The sequence below is a fragment of the Malus sylvestris genome, chromosome 3, assembly GCF_916048215.2.
Source record: "Malus sylvestris chromosome 3, drMalSylv7.2, whole genome shotgun sequence".
NCBI lineage: Eukaryota > Viridiplantae > Streptophyta > Magnoliopsida > Rosales > Rosaceae > Malus > Malus sylvestris.
In genome coordinates, this window is record NC_062262.1 from 4,494,065 (window position 1) to 4,513,716 (window position 19,652).

A 19,652-nucleotide genomic window follows, 5' to 3' on the forward strand; every position below is an offset into this window, starting at 1 on the left:
TTTCCTCTGAATGAATGAGCTTAATTAAAAACTGAATAACAAATGGCAAAGGCTTAGTTAATTTGGTCCAAACTTGTAACAAAGAAAGGAATAACATCCCTAACTAAAGATTACAAGTAAAAATAAAAACTGAATAAGCTTAATTTCAGTAAATGAATCCATAATACTCAATCATCCATATATTATAATTTAGGGGATACCCAGATACATAATACCAAATAGTTTTCAAGTTCGGAGCAGAAAATGCTGGTAGCTAGCAAGCAAAGAAACAACTAAGAGGGAGAGATCAGGAAATTATGTCAAGTAAGAGATGATGAATGCGAACGGAACATAGAGCATCAACCCAATGACAATGCCAAGTTGCCAACGGAGTCCACGATGAGCAAGTGAGCAAATCAGTCCACAACAGCAAGAGCTTGAAAATGTTTGTCCGAGAAGGCTGCTTCCATGACATGGTGCGGGCCAATCTCCCCACCATTCTCCAAGAAGGACCTGACCAAATTATTAGACCAGCCACGCAATAGCGTCACCCCTGGACGAGGCAAAGCGATTGAAGGCAATTCCCAGCACCAAATATCCCAAAACAGAATGTGAGGCACCGCATCATCCCCATACCCTTTGTCCTTAAACATGGTCCTTATGGCCTCGTACTGAGTCTCCCAGGCCGCGCCATCAAAAAAATCAGAGCCCATGTTGTAGTTGAAGATAAAGAGCTTCTGGATCATCTGATCTGGCTTCAAATTCTCATTGACACTCACTTGGAGAATCAAATCAAACACCTTTTGCAAATGAACTACCAGGCGGCCGTCCATTCCCATCAAAAAAGATAATTTGGACCTTAGGCCATCGTTGCAGGGTACTGAATACAGATGAGGAAGACGAAATAACAGAGCGTGGTCATCCCCGGCAGCAGCCGGAAGAGGAGCGGAACTGATCAGCTTTCCTTTCCAGGCCGGCTCTTCATTCAGTTCACTCACAAAAAGTCCCAAACTCGCCGTCAATTCCCTAGCCCCGCCCGTAATTCTGTTCATGTTACATACAGCGAAGCAGTTTCTGAATTTGCCACCCTCCTTGTGCTTGCGCAGCAATGCATTCCACTGAAGCTCAGCCGCCTCCCCAACATTCGCATCTTTCAAATATCGTATGATAAAATGTGGAAGCAAAGCATCGGGCTCTATGACGCAGCTTAAATTGCCTTTGCTTGCTGTTGATGCTGAGGCTTTCACCTGCTCCAAATATTTAATATCCACACCCCACCGTCTCGGGTTGAACCTGCCCTGACGCTTGTAGTACTTCTGCAAGGGCGCCAAGAACTCCTTCCTCAGCCGCTCCCACTGTTCATCCTCCTTTGATGATTGATCTGGTTGTTGCGATTGTGACACCAAAGGGAAGAGCCGCCTGGCAGTGCTTTCGCGAAGCGCAATGGCGCGGATGGCATGGGCGTCGGAGGGGAATGTGGTGAGGAAACAGTCTGCGGCCTCGGAGACGTAGAGATCAGCGAAAGCATCAGCATCAATAGGACGTATAACAGAATCATGTTCCCGAGAATCATCCTCGTCATGATCGTCGTCATCAGTTAAATAATCAGAAGGCTTGAGTTCCAGCTTGTTCTGCTGCATCTTTTGAACATCGGACTTGAGCCGCTCCACAAAAATATCCATAGCGCGGTCGTGCAAGGACTTGTAATGCGGATCGCGGTCGTATCTCTGGCGGTGTTTCTCCTCCATCTCATCCACCTCCGTCTCCTGCTGGTCCTGCGGAAGGAGAAGGCTGTAGAGAATCTCGACAATGGCGTACAATCCCCCGAAAGAGTCAAGGTTATGCGCCAGAGTTCTGGGGTGGTTGCGGTGGAGCCAAGACGTGGCCGCGGACGAGGCTTCCGGATAGACGTGATTTGTGGAGAGGTTGGAGATAAGCTTGAGGGTGGTGAGGGGGTTGTGGGAACAGGCGAGTGGGAACCGTTGCTCGAGAGAGTTGATGAGGGCAGTGTCAGTGTGGGAAGTACGGGCGGCAGATGCTGGTGGTGGTCGCACCTTGAAAAAGATATCGAGGCATGGGTCGCTGTAGGAGGAGGAGGAGGAGGAGTAGGAGGAAGCCATAATCTGAGGCTTAGCGGGGGCGTCGGCCACCTTGGACGCTATGAATCTTGTTGCGAGGTGGAATTGCGGAGGAGGAGCGACACCAACCACCCTTGTCAGTGCAGGAAAAGAAACAATGCTGCCAGGTGTTGCTAATTTCAGAACTCTGGCCAGATTCTTCATCTCTAAATCTCAAATTCAAATTATGTCCGTCTCTGTTGGGTGGCGGTTGGAGTAGGAATTGAGGATCTTTATTTGTTGGAGAAGAAGATATGAGGATATACATTGGTCCGGGAGTTGTGCGTGTCATATAATTCTCATGATTATTTATCCTTGTTTTCCAAGTAATACGATTAATAATCCATTAGGATTTATAAAAATCACAGTTTTAATAGAATTAGGACTGCAACCGTCTTTCACTTTTTAACAAAAACTACAACAACAAAGCCTTACTGATCCTTCTAAATAAGAATTTTTTATTTTAGAAAAAGTAAATGATTGTTTGGTTCAGAAGAATAGTTTTCTTATTTTTTTGTTAGTAATTTTCTGTTTCGTTTTACAAAACCATTTAATTTATAAATAATGTTAAAAGAGTGTGTGATAATTTTTGATCCCTCACCTCACCCGAGTTGATAAATATCTTTAGCTCAATACGTAATTAAGATTGTTTGTTCAATTTATTGGAGCTGAGCAGTGTGCCATTCCTAATTTCTTTGGTTTAGAATTGTCACGCAGCTCATGCTGCCATGGTTCCACGCTTGTTAAACTACTTTTAGTTTGAACAATGTTTTGCGAAACCCATTCATTAAACCACTCTATTTTATATTAATTCATATATATATGAAAGCAAATAACATAAACGTTTTTACGTGCGTCCACGTTCGCCTAAATTAAAATATTTAAAATAGCACTCTTACTTAATGCTCCTTGCTTCAGGACTTCTTCCTTTCCTTCAGCAATTCTTCCTTCTCTTCTCTGGAGTGACCTAATACTGCTTGAGCACTTTGTTCTTTTATGGAGTGACCTCTATCCCCACCCTCTGGCCCGCATCATGTACTTCCCTTTTGAAGTTACCAGAATTGTCATCATTTATTAAAATCTCCACTTTCCAACCATGCTTCTCAGAAGAGGCAAGGTCGCAGAGGGCCTCTGCATCTTGGAGATCTTCAACAACAACCCTCCTGTGGCTCTGAAGCTCCTCTAAGTCTCTTAGAAAAGCTGCCTCCTTCGCGTGGAAGTCTTCGAGCTTTTCATAGTCAACATTTTGGTTATTATTTTTGAGGCTTCTCACCTATCTCTCCAGGGGAATGAAATCATTTTTTGTTTTGATTACATCTCGGAGTGCCTTCAGTGAAGAGGGGAAAAACGTTCGGTATCGATAGACAGCCATGGAATTCAATTTGGTTTTGGAGGGGTGGAGATTGAGTTGGGACCGAACAGACCCTTTTAAACTTGAAAGTCATGCAATTACAATGCCATTTTCTTGTCATGAACTTATACTCGCAATGCAACTCGAATGATATCTTGCAAAAGACCTTTTTTATTGGGCTAATTAGGGTTACTTAGGCATGCAATTACAAAGTGTCATGAACATATCCTCACAATGCAACTGACATGATAAAATTTCACAAATTTATCTATATATTCATAAACTTACATGAAAAATACAATATATATATATCCCACTTATATTAGGGAATCACAAAAGGACTTTCTTTTTATACTCTTGGGCTCTTTTGGTGGGCTAGACAGGAATGGGCATCAATTATAGGTTAGGCTTTGTAAAACAAGACTTGTAACCTATGCAATATTATAAGTTAGATAGCCCACTCTATTATAGATTCATATCTCATCATGTATAATCTAGTTCATCTTACAGTTTGACACAACAAACAACAGAGTGAACTCAAATCCATTTTAATTGGTCACAACATATATTCCAACTGGCCCACCAAACAGGCCCTTAAATTCTTATCTGACCCTCCATGCTCACAAAAAGTGTGGATTCACCCCCTTAATGCAATATTTTGCATATGGAATATGGACATGGGTTTCTTTACTTATTTTTTGGGTTGATGATGGGAAGATGTCAAAATGTAGGTTGGTTGGTGTATATGCATTTCTTCAAAACCAAACGTAGGGAAATATGTCAAACATGAAATTATTGACATGACCCGTGCTTGACAGTGTCCCATGGATTGGTTTTATTTTTTCTTTTCCTTGTGTGGTTTTAAGTGAGTTAAAAGAGCTTTTAAGTGTAGAGTTAGCAGTTGACAAGTGCCAAATCCCGACATAGACCACAAAAAAGTCACAAAGAGCTTTGGGTGCAAAAGATTTGAATTTGCATTAGCATTAAGATTAGAGGATGAGGATTTTCTCCGGATTTTCTTTGTGAGGATCCTAGGATCCTTATATTTTAGTTGTTCATAGTATATCGTGCGGTCAATCATGCAGGATGTTATGTAAGTAAACATTGCATTTCAATCGGTGCCTCTCAAGTGTCTATTTTCTTCTCCCCACATCAACCATGCAGGATGTTATGGCATCCACTATATATTTGTACGAGTGCAAGTCTGTCAGTATGAGTGAGTGCGGGTATGTGTGCATGTGCACGAGCATGTGTGTGAGCGCTATATGTAAAACCATAGAATATCAGCGGATGGGTAATATGTTGATAGTGAATTGTAGCCCATTAGTGCAAAAGTATACAAGGCCAGATTGCATGTTAACAAAAACGTAGATATTTGCTTACCCGAGGCTAGCAAGACATTTTGTTCCCCAAAGTCTTCTGCCGGCCCATCAAAGAGATCAATTTTCTTGTTTTCAAGGTTTGATGCATATCTGTACCAAAGGCACACCAAATGTTTCTATAAAATTATTATTAGAAAAAAGATATATCATCAATTAAAAAAAAAAAAAAACAACTTTGACCCAAGCATAAACCAGTACTTTGAGTATCCAATGGGACAATTTCAAGAATAACAACAACAACAACAAAGCTTTTTTCAAGAATAATGAAAATAAATTATCTTCCTGTATTGTAAAATCAGGCTTCTTGTACTATTAAAACTTAGAGAAAAGATTGCGTGACTACTGCCTTCCATAACAAGTTACCCAGTGCACACTTGCATCTCTGGTTAAAGTGTAACTGTAACTCTGTGTCTGTGTGTGTGTTGGGGGGGGGGGGGGTGATAGGACGGAGACATGTTCATCACTACATCAGTCTAAAAAACATCCACGTTAAATATTTGGTAAATATGGGAACGTTGGATAATCATATGTGAAATAATAATTAAGACTCAGAAAAAAAGGTGTTTTCTAACACAGGTATTTCACTCTCCAAATTGATATGTAATGAACCTATATATCAACGAAATATCATATATATAAGCCTGGGGTAATAGATGTCAAAGTCAGATGGATACAATACCGTTCATCCACACAAAAATAACTAATATAATGTACACTTAAGAAATACCCAAAAAGGCAAATGAATTGGGTATTTCTGCTAAGAATCAATGAAGGTAATTTCTTGCTCATGCTAACTTACTGTTTTTTCAGAGCCACATATGAATTCAACTCTTTGATCTGCACAACAGTTCAATCTATTAACACAAGTATAACATGTTAAAAACAATTAATATACACAAGAAGATAATTAAAACAAAGGAAATTAGAAAAGGAAAAAAAAAAGTAAGCATAGCAGAGTCTGGAAATGAAATAAGGAATTAAAACACACCATTGACTGCTTTTTCTCATTCAGCATTCTACTGGTATTTGGGTCATTTATTCTCTCCATATTCTTGACTTCTCTATCAAATTCTTTGATAAGCCTGAAAACAACACAACATATAACCTTATTCACAGGACACCCAAATTGATGAGTGTCACAGGTTGGAATTCAAACATCAGAAGGAAGTTGAATTGGATAACCGCAACTCTTACAAATGAAGGCCAGAAAATTTGAAGGCAGGAAATCCCATATGCTGGCCAAAACAAATAAACTAAGCACAGATCCATAAGATTATAGCATTTGTTTTTCAAATGACATGTCAACACAAATAATACATTAGTATATGGAATTTAGGGGTTTAGGTAACGGATACTATTGGGTAGAAAAGTAAAAAGGTGACCAAGAAAATCCAGAGGTCTACATAAAAGGAACGAGTACTGAATTAATATGCATATCTGGGCATAAGAAGCAAATAATGTTCATTGCTGGTCACTTGGTCAGTGGTCACCAATCCCAAACATGACATTAGACAAGATATTTCCATCCCTTACATATAATGGAGCAGGATGCAACTAAATGTCAGCTTAGTTGCACTTTATCACATTTTCAGCATTAGTCACAAATTGTATAAATATTCCACTCCCAAGTATATTATTTTTTTGTCGATACAAATTTTATTACCAGAAATGGATAAACAATCATAAAAAGACATTTAAAATGGAACAAACAAAACTTTCCTCCTGCCCTCCAAAATAATGGCATCCCCCCAATCTGAAAAGGAAGAAACAGGAATTTCGCAAAATTCTGAAGGAACTGAAGCTCACAGTAACGATTAAAATTAGCGGTTATCCCACAAAACCTCCGCATCTCCCTAATGCTATCGCATCGTCTAATTTATTACTGGCTACACCACCCAAAACACATCCATCACTCAACACCTCCGTAGGCCTACACACTCTTCTTCCGTCCCCCAAATGCCTTGTGCTCACAAAATAGTGACATGAAAGTTGCCGGAATTACGCAGCTTAAACAGCCTCCCAAAGGACCCAAACAATATCCACCCCCTATTTTAAGGCAAAATAGTGCCATCAAAGTTTAGGGTATTAAGAAATAAAATTGTTAATTAGGAGGACCCATCCATGTATACTTCTATATACCTCAAGAAAAAACATTCAGGTAAACCTCTCTGAGTATTGAGCATCTTTCTATTCTTCTCAGTAAATAAATTCAATCACAAACCAAAAATAAAATAAAAAAGATCCTCTAAAAAGCTCCTTTCTTTATCATCATTTAGCTTATGAATATAATTTGAGGAAAATCATTGATTCTAACTTCAATAAATTCAAGTCAAATCGAACCCTTAAACGTGAAAAAAGCCAAGTATAAATTCCTACATCAAGATCTAATGGAGCGTAGTGTACTGAAACTCATCTATTTCTTGGCCAACTACCCATTTCTTGATATTTAAGCTAATTCAATTGCATTACCTCCAATCACAGTCAAGAACCCAATTTACCATTCAATAACTGGCAGCACAGACATTCACCAACTTATGAAGAAAATTGAATTGAAAATTAACCCACACTTGTGGACGATAAATAAAGAGGATAAAACTGTAGAAAAAGAAAAAGAAAAATTAATACCTCTTACAGTCTCGCATCTTGTCAGTGAGCTCTTCCAGCTGCCGACTCTGCCTATTCGAGTCCTGAATCTTCTCCAGCTTCTGAAACCCATTTCTGCCATATATCCAAACACTAAGACTATTAGAGCCTGTAACTTTCAGGAACCACAAAATACTCAGAAATTCGATCCAAAGCAAAGCCAAACAGATGCTTACGACAATGCACGGAAGATATCGGCGATTTGTCCGTCGATCTCCGCCAGCTCTTCGCTGATTGCAGATAACGGATCCATCTCTCCAACACAAAGCAATCAAATCAAATCAAATCCAATCCATCGAATCCTTCAGATCATCACAAAGCTTACAGATCCTCAGAAATCTCCCAATCAAATCCAATCGGCTTCGAACCGCCTAACCAAATCGAATCGAAACAATACAAAGAATCAAATCGCATCCAAAACAAATCGAATAAAAAAATATTAGAAATGCGCGATGGGATCCGGGGCAATGTGGGTTACGATGGGGATCGGAGGGTTATAATACAAAGAGCTTCCTCCTCGTGATTTACAGATACAAAACAAATTATTTGGAATTTTTTTTATATTTATTTTGGAAAAATTGGTATCCTCCTCGTTCTTACTAGTTCTTACTGTTCATTAATTAAGACCTTATTAGTTCCCAAATTTTGATTCAAGTTCTTATCATTAATGTGATAATGAATTTATATATTTATTATATAATTTTTTAATATAAAAATTAGTAATTAATTTAGGGTTTAATACTCATTCCTCTATTAAACTTCTAATTAATTTTCAATTCAAACATTTTGAAAATAATAAAAAATTAAATTAAGTTTGTACCTATTAGTTTTTTTATAAAAATATTCTCAATTTTTTAATCTTAAATGTACCCATTCATATATTTTTTTAATCTTTTTAATCTTAAATGTACCCATTCTCAAATATATCAATTTGTTATATGTAAAATGTACCCTTTTTTTAATATAAAATCCATTAAAAAATTTTAATCCATGTTTAAACTTATATGGGTACATTCTTTTTCGTTGATTTGAGAATGTATCCATGTTTTGGTACAATAACTTTTTTTGTTAATTTTGGTTAATGTACCCATCCATAATTGTATACACACACAAACACACACACACACAAACACAATATAATAGAGAGTATAATTTATATTTTATTATTTTTAATCCCATAAATTATGGATTTTATTTAAAATCTCATTAATATAAACAATTACAAATTTCAATTTTTAATTTTTAATTTAAAAAATATAGTAACTTGCATTATTACATTAATGTTAGGGACCTCAATCAAAAACTAAAAACTAACAAGGTTTCAATCAAAGAATATTGATAGATAGAGACTGTATCCAAAGTGTCCCATTTATTTTTTGTTTTTGGTGGGGGAGTCCGGAGAGAGAGAGAGGGAGGGAGGAGCGCGTTTAAAATTTACGCCAAAACATTTGGCCGTTTTGAAACGCTTGTTGGTTCGTTAGCAAAGTCTAAAATATCGATGATGTCGGAAATATCGTAGTTTAAAACTATGAAAATTTCGATGGAAATATCGAGATATTATCGATATCGATAAAAATTGAATAAAAACCACGAAAATTGTAAGAAAAACTTAAAAAAATTTATTGAAATTTTGCAGGATGTTTATTTAGTCAATTATCTATTAGTTTATTACAAAAAATTGGAAAAAAAAATATATTGCATAATGGATTTAACTGATTTAAGTTGATTATATAGCGAGCTGTCAAACATTGTGAGTCTAGAAAATATGTAGTAATTAATGAAAGAAGTTTAAACACACCATAATCATTTATATATAATGAATTGGTACAATATTTTACACTTTATACATTGCATGGTAAGATACATGAGTGACTTAGAGCAAGTCCACCGGAGTGGAATTTGCCCAGCACAAAGTACAAAAATTAGGCTGGGAGCCTGTCAATCCACTCCAGCCGACCCTTTTGCCTGGGACGCAGCCCAAGCTGGTCACCAGGCCAGCCCAAATTTGACTAAGCAAGAAGCCGGCCTATTTGGCTGGCGCGTGCGCGACAATCACGCGTGGCCGCGAGTAGGCGACAAGATTGCAGAGGGCTGTCAGCCCACTTGTGCTCCGGAGCCCCATTAGTGACGTGGCATGCTCATAACCGTTGGATTTCCAACGGTAAAAAAAAATTAAATTTTACTTTTAAACTGAACCGTTCGATCACAGATCAACGGTCCATGTTTTTCCCCCCAAAAATTAAGAATTTCACTTTTAAAAAATACATAAAATTTTTAATAAATTTAGATAATAATATTATTATTTTATTTTTTATAAATTCAGAAATTAAAAATAAAATTATTATTTTATAATAAATAATAATAATATTTTAATAAAATGGACTAGGCTATTTTTTGTTAGGGGTGAAGATGCTTTGGCCTATTACTGTTCACTGGGGTCTATTACTGTTCACTTGAGTGGATAAATGCGCTGGGTGCCGGCACAAAGTCCTTAGGGTGGACTTGCTCTTATTACCACATAGAGTTCATATGAGGTTCAAAATTTTCACTAACTTCATCATCTCTATGTGTAGAGTAAGTGTATTGTGAAAAGTAGTTCAAAAGTAAATACTTGAAAAGAAATTATCAAAGATTCATTGTCATATGCAAATTTGTTTCTTGCAAAAAGAATTCAAAACAAAACCATATATATAAATATTTTAGCACAATTTCACAAAAACATAAGTGATATGGTGGTCAAGGTGTTGAAGGAGTAAAATGGGAGGGCTTCGAATGCCCTTGGTGTTTTTTCAAATATAGAAATTTATCATAGATAATAAATATTAGCTTGCAAGCCTTGCAGACATCTTAACACATTTATAACGAGTTGGATAAGACCCAGGTGCGTGGTTGACAAAGGGAGGGGTGCGAATCCCTCTATGCCAAGGTTCTAAAAAATGCTAGACGCTAGTCGGCCGGCGGGCTGGCGCCTAGCGCCTAGGTGGAGGCCTAGGCGGATTTAGGTAAATTTCTTATATATCTTATAAATAAGTGCATATTGATACTTACAAAAAAGGAGTAATTAGGTTTTCATCCTTATTTTTACTACTCTATTGATTAAAACCTTATTACTTTTCAATTTTTGATCAAGGTCCTTTGTATTAATAATATCATTAATTATTTCAATAATAAAATATTTTTTATTTATAAATATATTCATTTAATATTAAAAATGTTACAATTAGTATATTTATATTTATGGCTAAATTTTTTATCATATATTTTTATTTTTAGTTTGTACCCATTTTTAATTTGCAACCCTTTTTTAATTTGTACCAATTTTCCTTTCAATTTTAATTTGTACCCATATATTAATTTATTTTTGTGCCCATATTTTTTAAAGTTTTATTTGTATTGTACCCATATTTTTTAATTTATTTGTACCCATTTTTATTTTTGCTAAATGTACCCATTTTGAAGAATGTACCCATGTTTTGATACAATAATTTTTTGGTTATTTTTTATGAATGTACCCATGTTTACACACACACACAATAGTATATTTATATTTTAATATTTTTAATCCCACAAATTATGTTTTTTATTTAAAATCTCATTAATATAAGCAACTATAAATTTTAATTTTTAATTTAAAAAATATAGTAGCGTACATAGAAATAAATTATCAATTAATTTTAGGGACTTGGATCAAAAATTGAAAACCAACAAAGTTTCAGTCAAAGATTGTTCATAACTAGGGACCGCATCCAAAGTCTCCCTACAAAAAATTATACTTGTATAAAATCCATGGATAAGATAATAAAATAATGATAAAATGCAAAAAAAGTATCTAACAAGTCCAAATTTTAAAAATACATATATGCTATATAACCATAATGAGGAGTATTGTAGGATGACACGCGAGAAAAATATAATTGAGAAAAAGTATGAAAAAGAAACACAAAACAGCCGCCATGGAGCATCAAACTCGTGACGTGGAAACTAATAAAGATGCACTGACCAACACGTAGAAGGCCACACCTGCGTCAATTCATTGCAATAGCTATAATATAAACTAGTGTAATAGCTTTGAAAAACCCTAGCAGCTACCCCCAATCTCACTTCAGCTTTATGACCTCGAGCCCAGAGCTCCCCTCTCTCTTTCTCTCTCTAGAAACCGAAATAAGTCTCATTTATCTCCACCCTCTCTCACATCTATTTCAAACCTCAAACCGAAACACAAACATCAGACCTGAGCCCAGCTCATCTATTTCAGCCATCACGGTTTGCCGACGCATAAAGGTTAAGTGCATCGATCTCTTCTTTGCTCATTAATTTCTTATTTCCAACGTACTACAGGTTCATCTCGCGATATTATCGGCACTTCAACCTAAAATTTTTGCTAAACAAATATGGATAGAGATATAAAAACAAAAAGTATTTTAAGTGGCACTAATCAGCTTATTCTTTTTGCGAATAAAGGAACAGCAAGCCACGTGGTAAAAACTTGGTTTCTCTTTCAGCACCACCGACAGATCGCGACCGTCGAATGGCGAGGTTTTCAAACAGTCAAAAGGGTAAAATATTCCAACGGTCGAATCGTATTCATTCCCATTTCAATGTACCTCTCTGTGTAACGCTGTCTGCTTGTGAGAGAGAGCGTATGAGAGATGAGGCAGAAGAAAAAGGCAGGATCAGAAATCCCAGAAACCCTAACGGCGATGGCAGCAGCAGAAGAAGAAGGAGAAGGTCGATTCTTTGCTTGCTATCTGTTGAGCTCTCGCAGCCCTCGCTACAAAGGCCACACTTATATTGGGTAATTTTGCCAATTTCCCCCAATTTCCTTAATTATTTTTATCAATTTTTAATCTCCAATCGGTTCGGAATAATCAGACCGTTCTTGATTTTATCATTTTCCATCTGATTTCTTTAAATTTTGAAACTTCCGTTCAGAACTCCGACTAATAATTCAGCCCAATTTCACTGTTTGATTGTTTGTTTATTTGGGACTTTCTCGTTTGAATTTATTTTAAATTTTGAGACTTTCTTCTGCTTTCTTTTATAAATTGGATTAACAAGTGACTCCAATTTGACTGTTTGTTTATCCGGGTGATGCTGAATACAGATTCACTGTGAATCCGCGGCGGCGAATAAGGCAGCACAACGGAGAAATATCGCAAGGAGCTTGGAGAACGAAGCGAAAGCGGCCTTGGGAGATGGTCTTGTGCATCTATGGTTTCCCAACAAACGTTTCTGCTCTCCAGGTCTCTACATTTTTATTTCCCTCCAAATCTAGTTAATATATCAATTATGATTGACTGGGATCAACTTAGATGCTAATTTCTTGAGAATTATATCCTAATTATGTGCCAATTGGGGATGTTTGCAGTTTGATTGGGACACCTTGAGTTTGTACTAATTCTGGCATCCATTTAGTCCCTTTTTTTTTTTTTTTTTACGGATTTATTGGATTCAAATTTAAATGAAGATTTATTAATCGGAATTTGGGAACTTTCAAACTCCAATTTCTTGAGAGTTATGTTGTTAATATGTTTCATTTAAGGATATCTCCAGTTTGATTGGAACCCACATTGGGTTGGAACTAATTTTGAAATCAGTTATGTTTTAATAGTTAATACCTGGTTGGGATTATTTTTGTTTAAGGATTTCTGATTTATATTGACTTGATTTGGGAATTGCAGTTTGAATGGGCCTGGCAGAATCCAACTGTATCAAAAGCAGTTAGGCAGGCTGCTGCAAACTTTAAAACCCTTGGAGGACTTGTCAGCAAGATCAAGCTTGCATACACAATGCTCACTCTTCCGCCATGGCACAGGTATCGTTTTATTAGTTTTCACGTGAATTGTGAGTGAATGAATACAAATATGCTTTTTATTTTGCTCATACTAATGGGATGTGAAGTTTTGTTTGTTTGGATCACCAGCTTGAACCTCACTGTGAACTTCTTTTCAAGCCAGTACATCAAGCATTCTACTGGCTGTCCACGCCTGCCGGAGCAGATGAAGGTCAAAGTTTGTTCCATGGATGATCTTCCTTCCTCAACCAAACTATCTGATGACATTTTCGAAAATGAAGATGATTGGTGCAATGAAAGGGAATGTGACGAAGATATGTGTACCAGTAGTTCACCACAGGAAGACACATTATCAGACATCATGGTTCATAATTCACCAGGCGATCAGCAAAATGATATCGGCAATAAGGTTGGAAATTATGAGTGCTGCAATGAAAAAGAATGCGATGAAGTTGGAAATTATGAGTGCTGCAATGAAAAAGAATGCGATGAATTCTTGAATGACAGCACATTATCAGATTTTATAGTTCATAATTCAGAAGACGATCAGCAGGATGATACAGGAAAGACAATTAACGACGTAAATGGAGACAGTCAAGAAGTAAGAGAAGATTTCACAGAGCAGTTTGGTTTTATAACATCACCGGTGAGAATTCCATCTTCGAATGTGGCTACCAGTACCACATCTTCTGATGACTGTAGCGTTGAATTGAGGCATCCTGTAAGGGAACAATTGACAACTACAGTTACAGACGATGATCAGTCACTGGGCAAAAGCTATCTCAGGCCTTGTGGAGGCGAGATAATAGATTTGACAACTCCAGCTCCCCAATGCAGAAGCGGTTTATGCGGGAAAAAGAGCAGAGTTACTAGTGCTTATCCTCAGATTATTGACTTGACTATGTCTCCAAATTTCATCCAGTTATAGTGCTTGATGATCTTGTGGTTTGGTTGAAATAATTTAGAGGAATTATTGTCATCTTTGCCTGATGGCATATTATTGTAATACTTCTGTTCTTACAGTTTTTACTGGAATAAAAATCTTCTTTTTACCCACTTGCTACTTTTACTGCCTTGCTTTGATGGCTTGATGAAGATTGCATTTACTCCCCTGTTTTTGACATTTTATCTTTACAAACTGGTTTGGACTAACTTGCATATCAAAGGAAGGTTTTTTTTTCTTCCTCAAAAGCCTGCTTATGCTTAAATGTTTCGAGTTAATCAAGCTTTGTGTTGTAAAGTTTATGCTTTGTTTCTGCAGTGCAATTAATTGAGTCGATTGAAATGTGCTATTCATGTTTTGCAACTAGCTCTGAAGGTGAGGAGGTTAAGACCAAGTTGGATGACAAGAACTCGTTCGCTCGAGAACTGCACCTACAAGATGCGGAACACTGTGAAGGATGAGAAAGAAGATCTAAATTTCATCCAATCATAGAATCTTTGATGTTGTTATAGCTTGGTGCCTGATGGCATATTGTAAGTTGTATTGTAAGCATACTGGTGTGAGCAATCTTTGTTCAAAACCTGCAACCACTGCAAACTGGTTTCAGCTGTCCTACATCTTTGAGTTAGTTTTACTTTCTCCAAAACCTGCTCATTCTTGAACTTCTTGCTGTAATTAAGCTTTGTGCTCACGCCTAATGAAGTCAGATTTAAATTATAACTAGCTGCAGACAAGAAATTATACATTTTGAACAAATTGAAAAGGAAATCAAGTTGAATTTAAGAAAGCAGTTCTCCATTATTCGGTCATCAAATTTACAAATCATCAGAAGTAAAATTACTGGAAAAACGGAAACAGTTCATTGATAATTTTACATGATCATCCGTAACAAAACACTATAGGCAATTGAAGAACACAAAAATTAATAAGAGGAGAAATTAAAGCCGGTGAAAATCGTGTTACAAATCTTCATTCAGTACCAAGTTCTGCAGGTAGTGAAATTAATTACATCAAAATATGTGGCATGAACTGATCTTCCGTAAACAAATAACTATTCAAGTAGCTGCTTCCGAACAATGATTGGTCAACCACATTGTCGAAGGCACTTGGATGATAAGCTTCCTCTACTCCTCCTCCATCAGCAAACATAAAATCCCGGTAGAGACTTGGATTCAAAGGTTCTGCTTCTTGGGTTTCAGAAAGCCAATATTGCTCTAATAAACTTGGATCCCAAGCTTTCTCTTCTACGGTTCCATCTTCAGCAGTCCCAGATGATGCTGGCAAAGGCAGTTCTCGGGTTTCAGGAATAAACTCCCCTGACATATTAGTATACAGAGCTTGATCTTCTCCTCCATCGGCAACGACGGATGAAACCGGCAGTTGCACATCTTTCCTTTCTTTACCCAATAACAATTCCTCTGAGGCAGAAGCTGTTGGAAAACGCGCTTCTACTGCTCCTCCATTGGTCGGCTCTTTAGCCAATACGTCGTCTAATTCGTCAGCAGTGATGGTGAATCTCGGATCATTATCATCATAACCATAATCAACATAATCACCGACCGCAAACTCATTGTTCTCTTGATCAGAAATCACAAAATTACTAGTTAGACAAGAATTGCCTTGTCGTCCTTCCTCGTCAACAACATTGATCGCATGCATGTTTTGTTCGATCTCTTCGTTAGCCCGCTTCTTCTTCATCTTCGGCACTTCCTCATCCTGTGAAGATGAAGTCGAACACTTCCTCTTGTTAATGCCAGACGTGTTCCTCAACCGACAAAGCACAAAATCGAAGTCGTAACTTGTATGGCTGTTGCGCTTCCTCGGAGATGCAAAGAGACTGTATTCGTCTAGTTTCCACCCGCCGTGGTCCTCGGTGCCTTCATTCTTGTACCAGAAGGTTCTCTTTAGTCCGATACAGGAAGAATTGCCCTCAGTCCCTTCGACCCAAGCGGGCACCGACTTGCCTTCCCAAGTACCTCCGAGCCCCATCTTTCGATCAAGTTTGGAACCCTTGGGGGTTATCTTCTTGAGCTCAGAGAAGAAGTACAAGGCGGGTTGATCAGTAGCGCCAAGTTGAAGTGCCGCTCCTCCCCCAAAAGCTTCCCAAATCTGAGAGGGTTGGAATTTGTTGCCGAAGAGGTTGCACTTGTGCATGAAGGTGCTGTGCGGCGGCGGGGGCAGTAGCCGCGGTGTCTTCACCAAAAAGTAGTGGAGAAAGCCACCGACGAGTTCTTGATCGGTGGGTTTGAAGCGGAAACCGGGCCGGAAAAGGGAATGGTTCTCCATTAACACCACAACGCAGAAGAAGAAGAGAGGAGTCGAGTAGTGAAGTAGGTTTGTGCTGTCGTTGCTGTGGATTTTTATGTGACGATTAGAGAGGGCGTTGTTTGGGTATTTATAGAATGCAATCTCCTGAACCTATTAGGATTTACCGAATTTGGATAGAATTTTAGAGAGAGAGAGAGAGAGAGAGAGAGAGAGAGATAGCGAAAAAATAGAGGTATATTTAGAGAGGGGGAGTGGCAGTGTAGTTGCTTGGAGGGTAAGAAATTAGAAACCCTAACTTTTAAGTCGGCCTGATTGTATTAGGAAATAGAGAGAGAAACCCAATTTTAGTAGGATTCTCTTCATTTATGTTAAGTTTTATAGCCGTTAAGTCATTTTAATTTAACTTATTTTAATTTAATTTACCCCATATTTTTTCGTTAGTTCTTTTAATTCCAAACAATTGTATACGCTTGTTCTGTTTTCTCTTTTATATTATTCGCTTATATATATATATTTTTTTTTTTTTCATAAAGGGAGACAATTGATGGCAAATCACAATTATCCACATTTTTTGGGCCGGAGAGGCTACTGGGAATTTCACTATGTCCGTGGCCACAGTCAGGCAGATTCACCAGTTTGGAGCATTGAACCTGAATCTCCCATTTTTTGTTTATTGGGGACTCGTAGTCCGCACCCTTACCATTGGGCCACTTGATATGGTTTATTATTAAGAAATTTCAAGTTTTGGTATTTACCAAACTCAAACTCCAACTTTCTTTGTCACTGCGCTCCTCGCCGCGCCAATTTCTCTAGCAACCGGCACTGTGCCATAGGTCCCGCCGCAACAATGACTACGGAACTGGAAGTTGGAAAGCCGGGTTGGGTCGGAGCTCAGGTATTAACTTAGATATGTAATTTGGATTGGGTTGTGACTAGTCAGTTGTATGCATGTAAAATGTTTGATAAAATGCCGTCCTGTCCAACTTGGTGGTTGGTTTGTGTTCGCTTTGTTCTGTTTTGCTTAAATATATCTTCTTTTAGCCTTCTCACAATTGCTAACTTGCATTGTAAGTACATATGCGTACATTGTTGGTCAGTTGTCGCGTACATGGCTTGTGTTTCGGGCATTGCAACATTTGCCTCGAGACAAGGTTCAGTTGGCTACAAAATTTGGTCTCGTAAGTTTTGACACTGATGACGTTGTAGCAAATGGCACTCCTGAATATGTCCAGCTGTGTTGTTGAAGGTAGCCTGAAACGCCTTGGTGTGGACTACATTGATCATTATTATCTGCAACGCATATATAAGTCCCCATAAAGGACACTGAAAGTGTTACCTATACTTCCTCATATTTATGTGCAATGTTAAGTCGTGTTTAGTTTTTTTCCCCAAATTCCTGGTTGTTTTAGTTGTTTATTGAAGCTAGTGCAGATACAATAAGGAGGGCACATGCAGTTCATCCCGTTGCTGCCAAACAGAATGGTGGTTTTGGACTCACGACATTGAGGAAGAAATCATCTGAATCTAGTCCCAACACAATAATGCGATCATTTTCCCTCCCATTGTTGGTAGGAGAACAATGTAGAGGCACCTGAAGAGTTCCCAAAGAAGGCTAAACTGTTCTTCGCTCGTGCTGCTGAAATTTGGAATGCTGAGTTTTACTCCAAATTCAACGATGATGTTTATGCAACTGTTGGTCAGTATTATCATTTATTACACGGACACGATCACTTTTCAATTTGCATTTGTATGATAATTGTCCAAATTAATTCAGATATAGTTTCTTTCAGTCCTTTTTTCGTTTTTCAAATTTTAAACTTGCTGAAGTTAAAATGGTATTTCTTTTATTGAATACAGATTAATATGATCATAATGTGAATGGCTCTGTCTGGAGATTGCAGAATTCACTATTGGCACTTCAGTAGGATATATGTGTCTCATTCATGTTTTGCAACTAGCTCTGGAACAATGTTGCAAATAAACGGCAATCATGGGCACCTTCGGGGTACCAAAATTTGATCTCCTGATGCTGCTTATTGCCATCGTATCTTCTCTTGTGCGAGGGATTATTTTCCTCTTAGGTTAGTGCTAGGACTAATCTCCTGATGCTGCTTTGTAATTGTATCTTTCATGGCTCCTATATGACATTTGATGCAGATTCAATGTGAATCCAAGGCATCGAATGCGATAGCACAATGGCAAAGCGTCCATGGGAAATCTATGGTTTCACAACTGACGCGTTGCTCTCTAGGTTTCGTCATTTCTCTTCTTTCCGCCTAAACTTACTTAGTTCTTTTAATCTTTGTTCAACCTTTTAAGGTTTTACTAGAATAACAATCTTTCTACTTGTACTGCCCTGTTAAAGATCAACACCAGCCCATTAAGATCAGTCGGTACAAAGGAACTAGATTGGTCTAGTTCAAACATGCATGGTTTTCTCTAGAAGATTCTATAATGGGAATATGCTAGAAAACTCTAGCAAAGAAGGTTGTTCCTTAAGTTGGTGGAAGATTCTAGAAGAATGGTGAGGTTTCCACCAACATGCAAGATTAGTGTAGATAATTCTAGCTTGAGAAGTTAGTAGAATTATCTAGATAACTTTAGCATGATGTTTCCATACTTCTCCAAGGTTCCATCCATGCCTATAAAAGGAGAAGGCATCCACACCATTTGTATCAACCAATCAACCAATTAACCAAGTAACCAACCAAGCAATCAAGAAGGCAACCAAGTGAGAGTGAGAAGCAAGAATAGTCTTGTAGGAGTGTGAGTGATCTAGAGTGTGTCTCTAGAAAGTGAGTGAGTGTCATTGCTTCTAATTTGAGTGTTGTGAGTGTTGTAATATTTTGTGTGTGTAATACAAGTAATTTGTTTACTTGTGTTGTCTCTCCAACACTTGTGTTAGAGTTGTGTACTCTAAGTTCTCCTCAACAATTGGTATCAGAGAGGTACGATCAGGGACCGTCTCTAGTGAAGTTTTTTTAGAATCGTGAGAAGTTTACTACTTCACAAGATTATTCGTTAAGCTTGTTCGGTTTATCGAAGTTCTGCCGACACGATGGGAGATCTTCAAGTTGTTGGAGGAATCAAGAAGTTGAACAACAAAAATTGCAACACATGGGCGACGTGTATGGAGTCTTACCTACAAGGCCAAGATCTTTGGGATGTTGTCGGC

At 37.7% G+C, this 19,652-nt stretch overlaps 4 protein-coding genes across 12 annotated transcripts; 2 read left to right on the forward strand and 2 right to left on the reverse strand.

Moving 5' to 3' along the window:
- Positions 1-2,751, reverse strand: LOC126617259 (uncharacterized). The gene has a single exon (XM_050285283.1). It carries the CDS (start codon positions 2,259-2,261, stop codon positions 396-398), a length of 1,866 nt encoding a protein of 621 aa, XP_050141240.1. The 5' UTR covers positions 2,262-2,751; the 3' UTR covers positions 1-395.
- A 128-nt stretch (positions 2,752-2,879) lies between these two features.
- LOC126617260 (novel plant SNARE 11-like) lies at positions 2,880-8,052 on the reverse strand. 4 transcript variants are annotated; one of them, XM_050285286.1, is made up of 6 exons: positions 7,649-8,006; positions 7,455-7,547; positions 5,818-5,911; positions 5,629-5,666; positions 4,831-4,919; positions 2,880-3,324 (listed from the first exon to the last, which is right to left on the reverse strand). In XM_050285286.1, exons 1-6 carry the CDS (start codon positions 7,723-7,725, stop codon positions 3,245-3,247), a joined length of 471 nt encoding a protein of 156 aa, XP_050141243.1. In that variant the 5' UTR covers positions 7,726-8,006; the 3' UTR covers positions 2,880-3,244. The 4 variants fall into 4 exon arrangements, with proteins under 4 accessions (XP_050141243.1, XP_050141244.1, XP_050141242.1 ...); XM_050285287.1 differs by having other exon boundaries at positions 2,880-3,613; XM_050285285.1 differs by lacking the exon at positions 2,880-3,324 and having other exon boundaries at positions 4,703-4,919; positions 7,649-7,843; positions 7,951-8,052.
- A 3,893-nt stretch (positions 8,053-11,945) lies between these two features.
- LOC126617466 (structure-specific endonuclease subunit SLX1-like) lies at positions 11,946-14,322 on the forward strand. Its single transcript, XM_050285525.1, has 4 exons — positions 11,946-12,267; positions 12,577-12,715; positions 13,154-13,287; positions 13,396-14,322. Exons 1-4 carry the CDS (start codon positions 12,122-12,124, stop codon positions 14,192-14,194), a joined length of 1,218 nt encoding a protein of 405 aa, XP_050141482.1. The 5' UTR covers positions 11,946-12,121; the 3' UTR covers positions 14,195-14,322.
- A 2,813-nt stretch (positions 14,323-17,135) lies between these two features.
- LOC126614585 (uncharacterized) lies at positions 17,136-18,828 on the forward strand. 6 transcript variants are annotated; one of them, XR_007620448.1, is made up of 3 exons: positions 17,136-17,372; positions 17,909-18,173; positions 18,635-18,828. XR_007620448.1 is itself a non-coding variant. In XM_050282231.1 (3 exons), exons 1-3 carry the CDS (start codon positions 17,325-17,327, stop codon positions 18,755-18,757), a joined length of 384 nt encoding a protein of 127 aa, XP_050138188.1. In that variant the 5' UTR covers positions 17,136-17,324; the 3' UTR covers positions 18,758-18,828. The 6 variants fall into 6 exon arrangements, 1 of the variants encoding a protein (XP_050138188.1); XR_007620445.1 differs by having other exon boundaries at positions 18,050-18,482; XR_007620444.1 differs by having other exon boundaries at positions 18,050-18,173.
- Positions 18,829-19,652: the final 824 nt, after the last annotated feature.

What these genes read in the sequence shown, in the direction of transcription:
- LOC126617259 (XM_050285283.1), bottom strand. Translation starts at nt 2,261, where the DNA reads ATGAAGAATCTGGCCAGAGTTCTGAAATTAGCAACACCTGGCAGCATT.
- LOC126617260 (XM_050285285.1), bottom strand. Translation starts at nt 7,725, where the DNA reads ATGGATCCGTTATCTGCAATCAGCGAAGAGCTGGCGGAGATCGACGGA. An exon ending in GATATCTTCCGTGCATTGTC is followed by an intron (nt 7,548 to 7,648) that starts GTAAGCATCTGT and finishes GATATATGGCAG; the next exon opens with AAATGGGTTTCAGAAGCTGG. An exon ending in ATGAGAAAAAGCAGTCAATG is followed by an intron (nt 5,667 to 5,817) that starts GTGTGTTTTAAT and finishes ACTGTTGTGCAG; the next exon opens with ATCAAAGAGTTGAATTCATA.
- LOC126617466 (XM_050285525.1), top strand. Translation starts at nt 12,122, where the DNA reads ATGAGGCAGAAGAAAAAGGCAGGATCAGAAATCCCAGAAACCCTAACG. An exon ending in CAAACGTTTCTGCTCTCCAG is followed by an intron (nt 12,716 to 13,153) that starts GTCTCTACATTT and finishes TGGGAATTGCAG; the next exon opens with TTTGAATGGGCCTGGCAGAA. An exon ending in ACTCTTCCGCCATGGCACAG is followed by an intron (nt 13,288 to 13,395) that starts GTATCGTTTTAT and finishes TTGGATCACCAG; the next exon opens with CTTGAACCTCACTGTGAACT.
- LOC126614585 (XM_050282231.1), top strand. Translation starts at nt 17,325, where the DNA reads ATGACTACGGAACTGGAAGTTGGAAAGCCGGGTTGGGTCGGAGCTCAG. An exon ending in CGGGTTGGGTCGGAGCTCAG is followed by an intron (nt 17,373 to 18,049) that starts GTATTAACTTAG and finishes CATTGTTGGTAG; the next exon opens with GAGAACAATGTAGAGGCACC. An exon ending in AATTGTCCAAATTAATTCAG is followed by an intron (nt 18,252 to 18,623) that starts ATATAGTTTCTT and finishes CTCCTATATGAC; the next exon opens with ATTTGATGCAGATTCAATGT.